The sequence below is a fragment of the Epinephelus lanceolatus genome, chromosome 14 (genome assembly GCF_041903045.1).
Source record: "Epinephelus lanceolatus isolate andai-2023 chromosome 14, ASM4190304v1, whole genome shotgun sequence".
NCBI classification, from domain to species: Eukaryota; Metazoa; Chordata; class Actinopteri; order Perciformes; family Serranidae; genus Epinephelus; species Epinephelus lanceolatus.
Window position 1 is genome coordinate 31,093,795 of NC_135747.1, and position 12,961 is coordinate 31,106,755.

A 12,961-nucleotide genomic window follows, 5' to 3' on the forward strand; every position below is an offset into this window, starting at 1 on the left:
TTCAGAATATAGAAAGTGGAAAGTCTGGTGTATGGAAGCGCTACTTAAGTGGTGAGTATGAGAAAAATTCATTTTGAGAAAATGGCCTTTAAGATATGTATTGTAAAATTCCATACACATTTAGACCAAACATAAGACACTACATGTGACTAGGGTAATTATTTTTAACTGATATCACCAAAGTAACTTTAAACCTTGATAAAATGTAAATGGATGACTCATATAAAAATTCTTCCCTTCTACAGTTATCATCAAGGTACAGTATAGAGAACAATATATATTTTTTGTATCAGGCTAAAAATATGGGGGTTTATATGGAGGTCTGTAAGGACTGGCTGGCCTCAAATGGCAATTGAAAGAACAGCAATTTTTGGCACCTTTGTGTCGAAAGCCCCAGAGGTTGCTGTTTGAGCAAGACACACACACTTTATAGTTGTTCAGCCTCTTTTTGTGTTATTGTTTTGCATATCTTTGTAGTCAGAATGCATCTTTTTGTGATAATGTGTTTCTTTGTAGTTGCTTACTGTCTCTTTGAGGTAATTTTGTCTCTTTGAAGTAAGTCAGTGTTTTATTTGGTAATTTTGTGTCTCTTTGAGATAAGTCAGTGTTTTATTTGTTTGTTTTCTTTGTCTTTGAGGTAATTTTGTGTCTCTTTGAGGTAAGTCAGTGTCTAATTTGGTCATTTTTTTGTGTCTTTGAGGTTATTTTGCGTTACTTTGAGATAAATCAGTGTCTTATTTGGTCGTTTTGTGTCTCTTTGACATAACTTTGTGTCTCCTTGAAGTAAATAAATGTCTTATTTGGTCATTTTGTGTCTCGTTGACGTACTTTTGTAGCTCTTTGAGGTAAATCTGTGTCATAAGTGGTCATTTTGTGTCTCTTTGAGGTGAATCCGTGTCTTATTTGGTCATTTTGTGCCTCTTTGAGGTAATTTGTGTCTCTTTGAGGTAAATCAATGTCTTATTTAGTCATTTTGTGTCTCTTTAATGTAATTTTGTGTCTCTTTGAAGTAAATCAATGTCTTATTTGGACATTTTGTGTCTCTTTGAGGTAATTGTATGTCTCTTTGAGGTAAATTGGTGTGTTATTTGGTCATTTTGTGTCTCTTTGAGGTAAATCAATGTCTTATTTAGTCATTTTGTGTCTCTTTAATGTAATTTTGTGTCTCTTTGAAGTAAATCAATGTCTTATTTGGACATTTTGTGTCTCTTTGAGGTAATTGTATGTCTCTTTGAGGTAAATTGGTGTGTTATTTGGTCATTTTGTGTCTCTTTGAGATAAATCAATGTCTTATTTGGTCATTTTGTGTCTCTTTGAGGTAATTGTGTGTCTCTGAGGTAAATCAATGTCTTATTTGGTCATTTTGTGTCTCTTTGATGTAATTTTGTGTCTCTTTGGGGTAAATCAATGTTTTATTTGGTCATTTTGTGTCTCTTTGATGTAATTTTGTGTCTCTTTGAGATAAATCAATGTCTTATTTGGTCATTTTGTGTCTCTTTGAGGTAATTGTGTGCCTCTGAGGTAAATCAATGTCTTATTTGGTCATTTTGTGTCTCTTTGAGGTAATTGTGTGCCTCTGAGGTAAATCAATGTCTTATTTGGTCATTTTGTGTCTCTTTGAGGTAATTTGTGTCTCTTTGAGGTGAATCTGTGTCTTATTTGGTCATTTTGTGTCTCTTTGAGGTAAATCAATGTCTTATTTAGTCATTTTGTGTCTCTTTAATGTAATTTTGTGTCTCTTTGAAGTAAATCAATGTCTTATTTGGTCATTTTGTGTCTCTTTGAGGTAATTGTATGTCTCTTTGAGGTAAATTGGTGTGTTATTTGGTCATTTTGTGTCTCTTTGAGATAAATCAATGTCTTATTTGGTCATTTTGTGTCTCTTTGAGGTAATTGTGTGTCTCTGAGGTAAATCAATGTCTTATTTGGTCATTTTGTGTCTCTTTGATGTAATTTTGTGTCTCTTTGGGGTAAATCAATGTCTTATTTGGTCATTTTGTGTCTCTTTGATGTAATTTTGTGTCTCTTTGAGATAAATCAATGTCTTATTTGGTCATTTTGTGTCTCTTTGAGGTAATTGTGTGCCTCTGAGGTAAATCAATGTCTTATTTGGTCATTTTGTGTCTCTTTGAGGTAATTTGTGTCTCTTTGAGGTGAATCCATGTCTTATTTGGTCATTTTGTGTCTCTTTGAGGTAAATCAATGTCTTATTTAGTCATTTTGTGTCTCTTTAATGTAATTTTGTGTCTCTTTGAAGTAAATCAATGTCTTATTTGGTCATTTTGTGTCTCTTTGAGGTAATTGTATGTCTCTTTGAGGTAAATTGGTGTGTTATTTGGTCTTTTGTGTCTCTTTGAGATAAATCAATGTCTTATTTGGTCATTTTGTGTCTCTTTGAGGTAATTGTGTGTCTCTGAGGTAAATCAATGTCTTATTTGGTCATTTTGTGTCTCTTTGATGTAATTTTGTGTCTCTTTGAGGTAATTGTGTGCCTCTGAGGTAAATCAATGTCTTATTTGGTCATTTTGTGTCTCTTTGAGGTAATTGTGTGTCTCTGACATAAATCAGCATCTTATTTGCTTGTTTTGTGTCTCTTTGTGGTCGTTTTGCATCTCTCTGCAGTTCTTCTGCATCGGTTTGTTGTCATTTTGAATCTCTTCCTCTTATTAATTTGAGTGACATTTTGCATGTGAGAGCCAGGGGGCCCTCTTTACACTTAAGGCCTGAGCCCAGTAGGCCTGTTAGGTAATCCTTCATGCTCACCAGTGGTGTGGAGTTGCTAGTCTGCAGAGCTCTACTGCTTCAGTCAGTGATGAGGTTAAATATGGAACAGCAACTATTTCTGGGAGAGGTGGAGTACTTGGAATTATGGCATATGGTGGTTGGGAACTCCTCTTGTGCACAAAGCACATCAGATGTGATTACAGCTTTCCAAGACTGTGTTTTAGCACCACCTGCTTGGAACTATCTCAGTGAAGTATTGCATATTGTGCTGACAACATATGGTGTTTGGCCACGTCTGGTTTTCTCAACCCTTCATTTAGCAGGTGAAAGCAGTTAGTAGGATGGATTCCAACAAACACACAGACAAACAGTTTCCACACAACCATGGAAGAAACCCCTCCAGTTATTATGCACTGTGAAGAAAGGTGGAGCCTTGTCCTGTCACGTTTCACACAGCGGCTCTGCCCTGCCCACTCCTCCAGCACATGGGCTGGCTGGGCGGGTCGTCGACGCGCACAACCCGCTCCGCCTCCAAGGCGTTGTGGAAGAAAGGATCCCAGTCAGGAGGCTGCATTAAAGGGCGATAAACAAGCATCAATGTATGTACTTTAGGAAAAAAAAATGCGACCGCGCCGGCTCAGCTTACATGGAAGAGGACTGTAGGGTTGGAGCTGTGTTTACGCGCCGCCCCGTTATGCGCTCCGGAGACACGTACAGCACGTCAAAGAAATCAGATTTCTCTGGGCGACTTGTGTTTACACAGGAGCCATCCAAAGCCACGTTTTAGCAAGTAAGCCTGGTTGGGACAGTACAGTACAGGCTTGTTTAGCATTTGAGTCAGTGCCCATGCAAACAGTGGAGCAGCAGAGCAGCAATACGTGACCATATAAGTGGATTTATCTGAGATCACAGGAGGAAAACTGTGCATCGGAGAGCTTTTGATATCATGGAGTGTTGCAGCTGATCGAGCACATGTTTTGCATGTAGCTGATCGATTCGTTGTTTGAACTTTCACTATGGCTGTGGACCGGGAAACTGTTGCAAACTAACAACAAGTACGCCTGGCCTCGGCTGCAGGGCATGGTACATAGACATCATTTCTTAAAGTAGTCTTTAGTTTCACATCGCTGTCAACGAGCTCCGGCCGACAGTGTGCTGCTGGGTAAACATGGAGAGCCAGGAGGAGAGGGAGAGCAGCCCTCCCAAGTCAGACAGGAGGTTCGCCCTGACTTACATCGGCTGGTCCTCGCTCGACAGGCGCACCACCCTGCCCATGCTGCCGTGGCTGGTGGCGGAGATCCGCAGGAAGAGTGAGAAGGGCGACTGCGGCCCCGTGGCGCAGCCGAGAGAAGTTCAGCTGGCCCTCAACCCCCCCTTCATCCGCTGCGTCCCGTCCAACAGCAACAACTCCTCAGTCTTTATCTTCGAGCACAAAGCACAGCTCATCTCTCGCTTCATCCACAACAGCAATGACCTCAGCTACTTTGCCTATCTGCTGCGGGGACAGCCCGACAACCCCGAGTCTGAGATGTCCTGTCACGTCTTCAGGGCCTCAGACCCCAACCAGGTAGGCACGTGCCAAGTGTCAGACACACCTTACACATGGGCGTAGGCTTGTTTTTGGGTGGACACATATTAGGGGTGGGGGGTTCCCCTTGAAGAAATTTTGAGTTTCAGACGCATCATATTGAAATGTTGTGGTATTTCAGCACGTTCTCATTCTGAACACTTTGCGGGTGATTTTGGTGTCAGACACTGACGAACAAAGGCACCTTTCACAGCGGTATAATACGCCGCCAAGTGTCAAACATACATTAACACATGGGTGTAGGTTTGTTTTCAACATTTGATAGTTGCCTTTGTGCGTCAGTGTCTGACACCAAAATGTTCTCATTCTGAACTCATCAATTTCCGCCACCTTGTCGGTGATTTCGGTGTCAAACACTGACGCACAAAGGCACCAGTCACAATGGTAAAATACGCCGCCAAGTGTCAAACATACCTTTACACATGGCCGTAAGTTTGTTTTCAACATTTAGGGGGACACATATTTAAGGGTGCAGTCTCCCTGAAGATATTTTATCAGACATGTCATGGAACTGTCATGATATTCCCGCACGTTCTTACTCCAAACGCATCAAATTTAGCTACTTTGTCAGTGATTTTGGTGTCAGACACGCCGGGCGGCATAATACGCCGTCAAACATACCTTTACACATGGGTGTAGGTCTGTTTTCAACATTTGAAAGGCGCCTTTCACGGCAGTATAATACACTGTTGGGCAGCATACTACGCCACCGTGTGGCATCAGTGTGTAATGCTGGCGGATTGCATCAGTTCGAAACGCTGCCCGTAACAATGAAATATAAGGTGGTGTTAAGTCCCAGCAGGGAAGGCAGAGGGGGAGGTGGATTGGTCCGACAAACCCCTGACTTTCATTGAGTGCCCCCTCGAGGGCCCGCTGTTCGTTACCGCCAAACCATGTTGTTTTTTTTAAACCTAACCACGTGCCTTTGTTGCACAGGAAGATAAACAACTCTTAGTTTTGAAAAACGCAACATCTAACAAGCATAGACTTCCACATTTCCTGTGAAATCAGAAGTGTGTTTTGAAAAGACACTGAATGTAACAAGCGTAAACTGACACCCCACCCTGGAATGTCAACAAGAGATGCAGGAGGTTACCTTGTGCATAATATTTAGGTGTGAAAAGCCACTGACAGAGCGGCAATGTTTGACGAGTTGGGGTGAGAATGCGTTGAGTATTTTCTGATTGAACTGTGCAGAGTTGCCTCATCTTCTCTCTGTCTTACGGCAGATTGCAACCACCTATTATACTGGAGGCATTGTGGCGTGTGTTTGCATCGTCTCAGTTTGTCAAAATAAAAGTCCTCTGTTACTTTGATGTTTTTAATGTGGAGGACATATGAAGGTGTTCTACATATTGTGGGGGAAATGTCCTCTACATGCCCTCCAACATCTATGCCTTCACACATCACACAACAGAAGCAGAGAAATACACCTAAAAACATTGTAAAGAAAAGAGGTTGAGAAAATGCAGATCTAAAGATAATGTAATGTAATCACTGAAATACTAAATATTATCTCTGGAGTGTTGCTATAGCTGCTTAAGAAGTGATTTTTCATTGGCCTCATTCTGCTCAAAAGTCAATTTTAATCTGTAATGCTTTCACTATATTTCACAGGGAATATAATGTGAACGTCCTGAGGTTCCTGTAACTGTAAATCTGCTCTGATGTCATTTACAGTGAGGCCCACCTGTTCAAATTTATGATCTTGCTCTGTGTAAACACGAGACAAAGGAATGTCCTGCAGAGCCTGAACTGGAATCTCCTTTAGGTGACAGTTATGTCATTTAATCTCACACAGTAGATTAGTCAATGGCCCAAACATGTTCGCTTTGGTATTAAGTATTTAGGCCAGGGCTCGGTGGGAATGATAAACAGAGCAGTGCACCATGGATTTTTGGTAAAGTTAATCCATCTCTGTACTTTTCCTCTTTAGGGGACCAGACATCTCTCTGGCGACTGTAGTGTGACAACAACTGAATAGGCACAGTATCGAGTCAGCACATTTACATGCTGATCAGCATGCCACTCTTGAGTAACAAACCGAAATGTGGTAAACAGTCCAAAATCAGGAACGTGGTAGTCCGTTTGACAATGAACACGCAATCGTGTTTTCTGGTTGTTGCTGAAATACAGTTTAGGTCATAGTGCATGTGTAAGGCACTGTGCTCAGGGGCTCACTCCATCAGCACTCATGCGTGTGAGTGAGAGTTTGCAGTAGTGGATAAGAAGTGTTTGATACATCATTTTTGTGTTGATATATGAATCATGTGGTTTCGGGTTGTGTTAACACAGTTCTTCACCTGCTGTAGGACAAACACAAGTTTTATACTCGTCCGTTTTATTCCTGTTTCCCCAACGAACAAGGAAACCTAGCAAACAATGTCCACACACAGATATCCAGTTATGCTCACGTTTGGCATTGATCTCTGCATTGTATCATGTTTCCTGTGGTATGTGCAGGCTGTTTGTCTGCTGCTGAAAGCCGAGAGCCAAAGAAGCAACACGTTCGAGAAACACTTTCCTCACTTTCGAGGTGTCTGGCCTCTCTGCTGGCATCCAAATGTTTGCAGCAGTCACTAAAGCATCTTGAACATAGCTCATTCAGCATTATTGCGCAAGGAAAAACTGGTTTGGCAGCCAGCATGCTAGCAACATGTGCAAGGTGGACCATGTGGAATGCCTGGGTTACTCTATCAGTACACTGCTGCTGTATACACCACTCCGCTCATAGTTAATGATCTGAATATTTGTCAGGTATTTCCTGTTTGTTATACAGGCATATGCCTCTTGTGCTGCTGTGGATTTTCTGTTTTTCCCAGTTATGTTTGAAGACATGATGAGTCTTTGCTTTGTTTTTCAGTGACAGGCATGCTTTTAAAAACTATTCTTAGCCGTAGACATGACACAAGGACATTGTGCAAAGCCTGAGAAAAGAACCCTGGCATCTACTAGTATGGTGTAAAAGGTCAAAATGAAATGACTCTCATGATTTCTTGAAAAATCAGGAAGCTTCAAGTGCAGTTTATTAGAGTTTGTATGCGTGGAAAACAGTTGAGTATGAAGAAATGCTAACAAAGCAGAATCTGTACATGAAGATAGTATGTCTCATTGTGTGCGTTTCTGTTGTTGGAAAGGTTGAGTACTTAAAATCAAGTTTGACTTCCTCAACTCGAAATACAACTTCTGTCCTCATTGTATGTTAAAGGTTTTGATCCAGCTGTAGTTGGTTTGCATAAGGTGGTGCAGCCATTATGGCATTTAAAGGGACAGTTCACAGGTTTTTTCTCTTAGCTGTAGTAATATTTATCAGTCAAGGTTGTGTCAGTATGACTTGCTGAGGGTTGGAGATATCAGCTGTTGAGATGTCTGTCTTCTCTTGTACGTGATGGAACAAGATGTCACAAATACATTTAAAAAACTCAACATCATTGTCCCTTTCCAGAAATCATGACACAGTTACTCAAGATAAACCACAAACCTTGTTGTGAGCAGTTTCATGTAGGAACTATTTTATTTCTACACCTGCCAACCAGATCACTGTGCAGAAGGAAGCGTGCATCTACTCATGCATAAGAGGCTCGTGCTCGTGACAGCGTGAGATGTAAACATTTATGGCATCTTCCTCAGCTGAGCTGTAACGTTAGCTAACTCGTTGGTGCTAGGTGAGCTAGCAGTAGATGCACACTTCCTTCTGCCCAGTGATACAGTTCGAGAGTGTTGTCCAGTAGAAAGAAAATAGTTCCTACATGAAACTGCTCACAACAAGGTCTGTGGATTATCTTGAGTAACTGCGTCATGATTTCTGGAAAGAGACACTCCTGTTGAGTTTTTCAAATGTTTTTTTTTTTTTTGGTGAGTTGAGTTCCACAAGCTGAGTGCCATCTAGTTGCATTATATTCAAGAAAAGGCAGACATCTCTATGGCCGATATCTCCAAGACTCCAAAACTCGGCAACTCACAACAAAACAATCGAGACTGACAAATAGCTCTACAGACGAGGAAAAATATGTGAACTGTTCCTTTAAGGCTCACTGAGTCATCTTAAGACTCGTGATTGGTGTGTCCATGACAATGTGCTCTAATATTTTGCCAGACGCTGTCACTTAGAGTTTAACTGTTACAGTTTACTTGGCTCAGAGTCTGAGATACTCATTTACTCTCATAACAGCATTTACAAATTTAGCCCTGACTCAACCCATCTCTGTCGGGCCATTATCAAACCATCAACAGACAGTCGGAGCGTGCACAGTGTAAACCTCAGGCCTGTGTGTTTACCCCACCTCTGCTCTCACTTGGATCTGGACTACAGTGGAATCTCTCACCGGGTGACCCTCTGCTGTCATGTGAACGCCGGTCATTATCAGTGACGTGTAGTGACAGTGATACACATTCGGGAGCCACGTCGGGACAAGAGTGACGTACTTCACTGTGCTGTAAAAGTCTAAATCAGCATTCAGAAAACAGAATAAGATTTATGACCAAGTAGGTTTTCACTTAGAGGGAATTTAAGGTGGTCTGTGATGCATACAATAAACATACAATTAACACATTAAGAGAAAAAAAATAAAGGAAAAGTACTGAGAGTCAGGAACATAAATATGGAATAGAAACATTACAGTAAAAATCTGAAAAAGATAAAACATAACACAGCAACATAGCATTTTGTTAGATAATAACGGCCTTACTCACTTCACCTTTCATTTTTAACGTCAACAGTTTGTATTTCCATTTATGTCGTGGTGTATCAGACTAAAAAACAGGCATGACTTTTTCCAGTCGCTGCTACTGAGAGATGTTTACAAGCCTGCAGAGTCACACCTGTGCCAGCTTTGATTTTCCAGGGCAGGTGAGGTGACCTTGAACATGATCATACCTTTTACCAAATTAGAAACCAGATATCCTTGATTGTTATTGTCATGAGACATGATAGTGTGTTTAATGTGGTCTGTTGTTGACACATCTTACATCCAAGAGAGGATGCAGTACATTGTTAAAGTAGGTTTGCATGCTTGAACATATCACCTGCCATTAGCTCAATATGAACCCTAAACACTCACAGTCAACTGTTTCTGTCATTTGCAGTTGATTCTCTTAAGTTGTACAACACACTGGTTGGACACAGGCTTTGGCAGTATCTATTTAGTCATACCTTCATACCCTCTTGACATTTCACTTGGGTGCAAATGGTAAATGGAGGTATTTGTGTAAGTAAACAAAACACATAAAAGCTGAGCAAGTGATGACAGAAGCCATTGTTGCATGTGTGTCATTGTCTCTCCTACAATGCAGTGTTTCCTAATAAGTATTTAGCCAGCTTAGAGAAGTCTTGCTGGGTGCCAGAGGACCCGATGACACTTTTTTAGGTGTTGAATCAAATCATGTGGCTAATAAAGTGTCGTGGTAGATGAAAAAAGTCCTCTTAAGATAAAGGTATATGTAGCAATACGAGGGCTGCCCCCAACTAAGAATTTTCTAGTCCACCAATAGTCATCATTTAGGGCCATTTGTCGACTAGTCGCCCACATGTTTACGATATTAATTCTATTATTAAGTGATATATTTTGGGCGGGGCAACACAATGGTTTGAGTTGAAGGTGTGAGAAAGTATAGTATCAGTAACATTGTTAACACTGTGCTGCATTACAGAGAAATACAAAACTGTACTAATGAACCTTCATTAATATAGGCCTATATTTTATCTACAAATACAAGTCACACACGGAGCCTGTTAATGACGCTGTGGGCTAAAGCAGCCTTCACATGATAAGAACAACACGCTTCGCTCACCGCCAGGTGTGGCACAGAGGCGTGGTCAAAGTTCAAATAATTTCAACTCTGAGCACAGCGCTCGGGCGGAAAATCCGAGCGGTGCACGATGCCAAGGGTAGCGGTGACCACTTTGTCAGGCGTTGCCGCCCTCTCCATAGACAAACAATGGGACAGCCAGTGCAAAGCGGTTTTACAGCTGATCATGTGTAGAGGCCTTAATGGGCATGCAGCTACTTCCATGTTTCAGATGATACGTCATGTTTGTAGTCGACCAATGAAGATGAGTTTACATATCACCTTGGCTTCGTCCTTCACCTTCTCAAAATGATCCCACACTTTGGATTTCCTGCCCGACATGTTATTAACTAGCCTGTAGAATAACCGCAGGTACCAGCCCTGGAAATTAGGGGCCGTACACATGCTGCATCTTTAGTCACCTGGAAAACCCGAGGTCCAGGGCTGGGCGGTACTCTTGTGACTTTTTTGTGCCAGCTTTCAAGAGCACAGCAGCAAGTTGCATCTGAGGTTGCTAAGCAACTTTAACAAGCATCGTAGCCTGTGTACCTGAAATCCAGAGTGCAGAGCTGATCTTCTTTCAGACGCTGTTAAGTGTGTAGGCGTATCGTTGGTGGGACAGATGTAAAGCTCGGGGTAGCCCTGCACTAACATAATCAACTTTTCCATATTTATCAGACTGAATATTTACAGAAGAAGGGAAAGATATCTGTCGGCTGAGATTGGTTTGTTACCTGCCTCCTGTCTGACTGCTGAGCATGGCCACTTCCTGTGTCTGTCCTTTCAAATTAAATTCCCACATGGTCCAGTCATATAGGTTTTGATTTATTTTGACAAGGTGCAGCTGGTTGTTTTTTTTTTGTTTTTTTTTCAACAACAAAGTGACCAATAAAATCTTGCCGACCAATGACCTTTCTGGTCAACTAACATTTGGTTGACTATTAGGGGGCGGCCCTAGGCAATACTTCCAAACATGGGCAGAGGTATTTTTCTGTTTTACTTGTCCTATAATGTTATCCCCACCACTCACAGTCGCCATCTTTCTCAGTTCAGCTGCCTGACCTCTAGTGGTGTGTAATGTGCACTACAGCACATCGCCTCAATACAGCATCTCCTTATCAGTTAATAGAAAGAGGAGCATTTCCTTCGGGATTTCGAAGTACCCTGCTATACTGCAATACCTTGATACCTCTCAAGCCTAGTTTTACACTGCAAATTGTGATGTATCTGTTTAATTGTAGGCATGATGTGAGAGTAAACTTGTATGAATAGAGAACTGACTGCCTCTGAGTATTTCATAACTGAATTGTATGAATTAGATTAATGATAATCAGTCTTGTACTGACTGAATTGTACTGTAATGACACACTAAAGACAAACAAGTGCACAAGAGGGTGCGAAGTAACGGAAAAGTCGGTGATCAGTTATAATATGAGCTTCTCAGTCCAGGTTAAGGTGACATAGGAGCCTTTGTGTTGCTTTGTTTTGAGTTAGGACATGAACTTTGTACGGTGCCCAGTTTGTCCTCAGGCAGATGGAAAAGCACTGGGCACGTCATAGCTGCAGTGAGAACAGTAAGGTGCCTTTAGAGCTAACTCTCGCAGAGCTGCAGCCACACAAAGACAGATATGTTTCAAGCAACAGTGTTTATACGGGTTTGAAGTTATATTAACAAGCAGCAGTCTTATGTGACTTGTTGGGTTGAGCAGTTTTTAAGTCGATATTTGAAGGATTTTCTTGTCTTGTATTTATTTTGAGTCATTTTTGAAGTACTGACATTGATTGCTTTTTAAAAGGTAATCTTGGATTGCTTCTGTTCTGACATGGGAATCGATCCTGCATGTCTTTGTCTGCTTTCATCCTTATCTTGTATTGACACAGTGATAACCTGTGTGTCTCTAAAAGAAGCCTAATTAGGCCTAATTGCTGATGGTGTGGGGAAGTGTGTTGGTTTGGCTTAATGGTGCCGATAAGGGCAACAAAACTGTGTGCCAGCTACTGTTTGATGATATATTATTGGGGCCTGTTGCAGGGAGGTTCGACATTACACGAGCCGTGCACTGAGAGTGTTCAGGACTCCACCAGCTCAGAGGGGACAATCCTCCTGTTTGTATTCTCCTAAGCTCTAAAGCTGCTGGCGTTTATGTAGGCAGGCTTTGGATCACAGCCAGTGTCACTGATATTGTTTGATAAAGCCAGGCAATGATGGGTGAAGGTTAGATGTAACAACCAGTTGAAGGACCGTCACAGTGGGAGGAAATATTTTAATGGATCTTCTGTGGAAAAGACCAGAGCTTTCCTCTGTTCCCTTGCAGCTTTTTGCCTGTCCATGCCTGTCTCCACCCAAGGAACGAGCACCTTTACCAGCACTATTGGGTTGACTACAAATAATTAATCAGATCAAATGGTGCTGTGGGGTCATCTTACTCATGTATAATCCAGCAGTGTCTTTAAATGTTAAGACGGCACTGTCATTTTTTTCCTACGCAGGCCCGGTTGCATGACAGATCAGACAGCACAGCTCTGATTCTCAGCCACCGAGTCGTTTGAATTACCCTGACCTCGTGGCGTCAGCACTGCTTTTGCCAGTTCTCTTTTCCCACGAAGGCAAGGTTGTTGTCATGTGCTGTTCTTGCCACACTTGATAAATTAAGGTGACATGTGTCAGGCTATGTTTAGACACTGGTCTCTCCAGCTTCAAGTTTTTATCTCAAAAGTAGAGCTGCAGCAATGAATTGATTAATTGCTGTGCTGTCAACCATTAAATTAATTGCCCTTCAATACACCGCCTTTGCATTTTTACACAGAACCACACTAAAGTAACAACATGCTGTACAGGTGTATGATTTTACATAGCATGTA

At 41.6% G+C, this 12,961-nt stretch overlaps 1 protein-coding gene across 4 annotated transcripts in view; it reads left to right on the forward strand.

Moving 5' to 3' along the window:
* Positions 1-3,204: 3,204 nt before the first annotated feature.
* Positions 3,205-12,961, forward strand: part of tbc1d4 (TBC1 domain family, member 4) — a 54,024-nt gene continuing 44,267 nt past the window's right edge. For all 4 annotated transcript variants that reach the window (XM_033617215.2, XM_033617219.2, XM_078174619.1 and 1 more), the window contains exon 1: positions 3,205-4,291. In XM_033617215.2, coding sequence (XP_033473106.1) covers positions 3,893-4,291 — 399 coding nt within the window. In that variant the 5' untranslated portion in view covers positions 3,205-3,892. The remainder of the gene's footprint in view (positions 4,292-12,961) is intronic.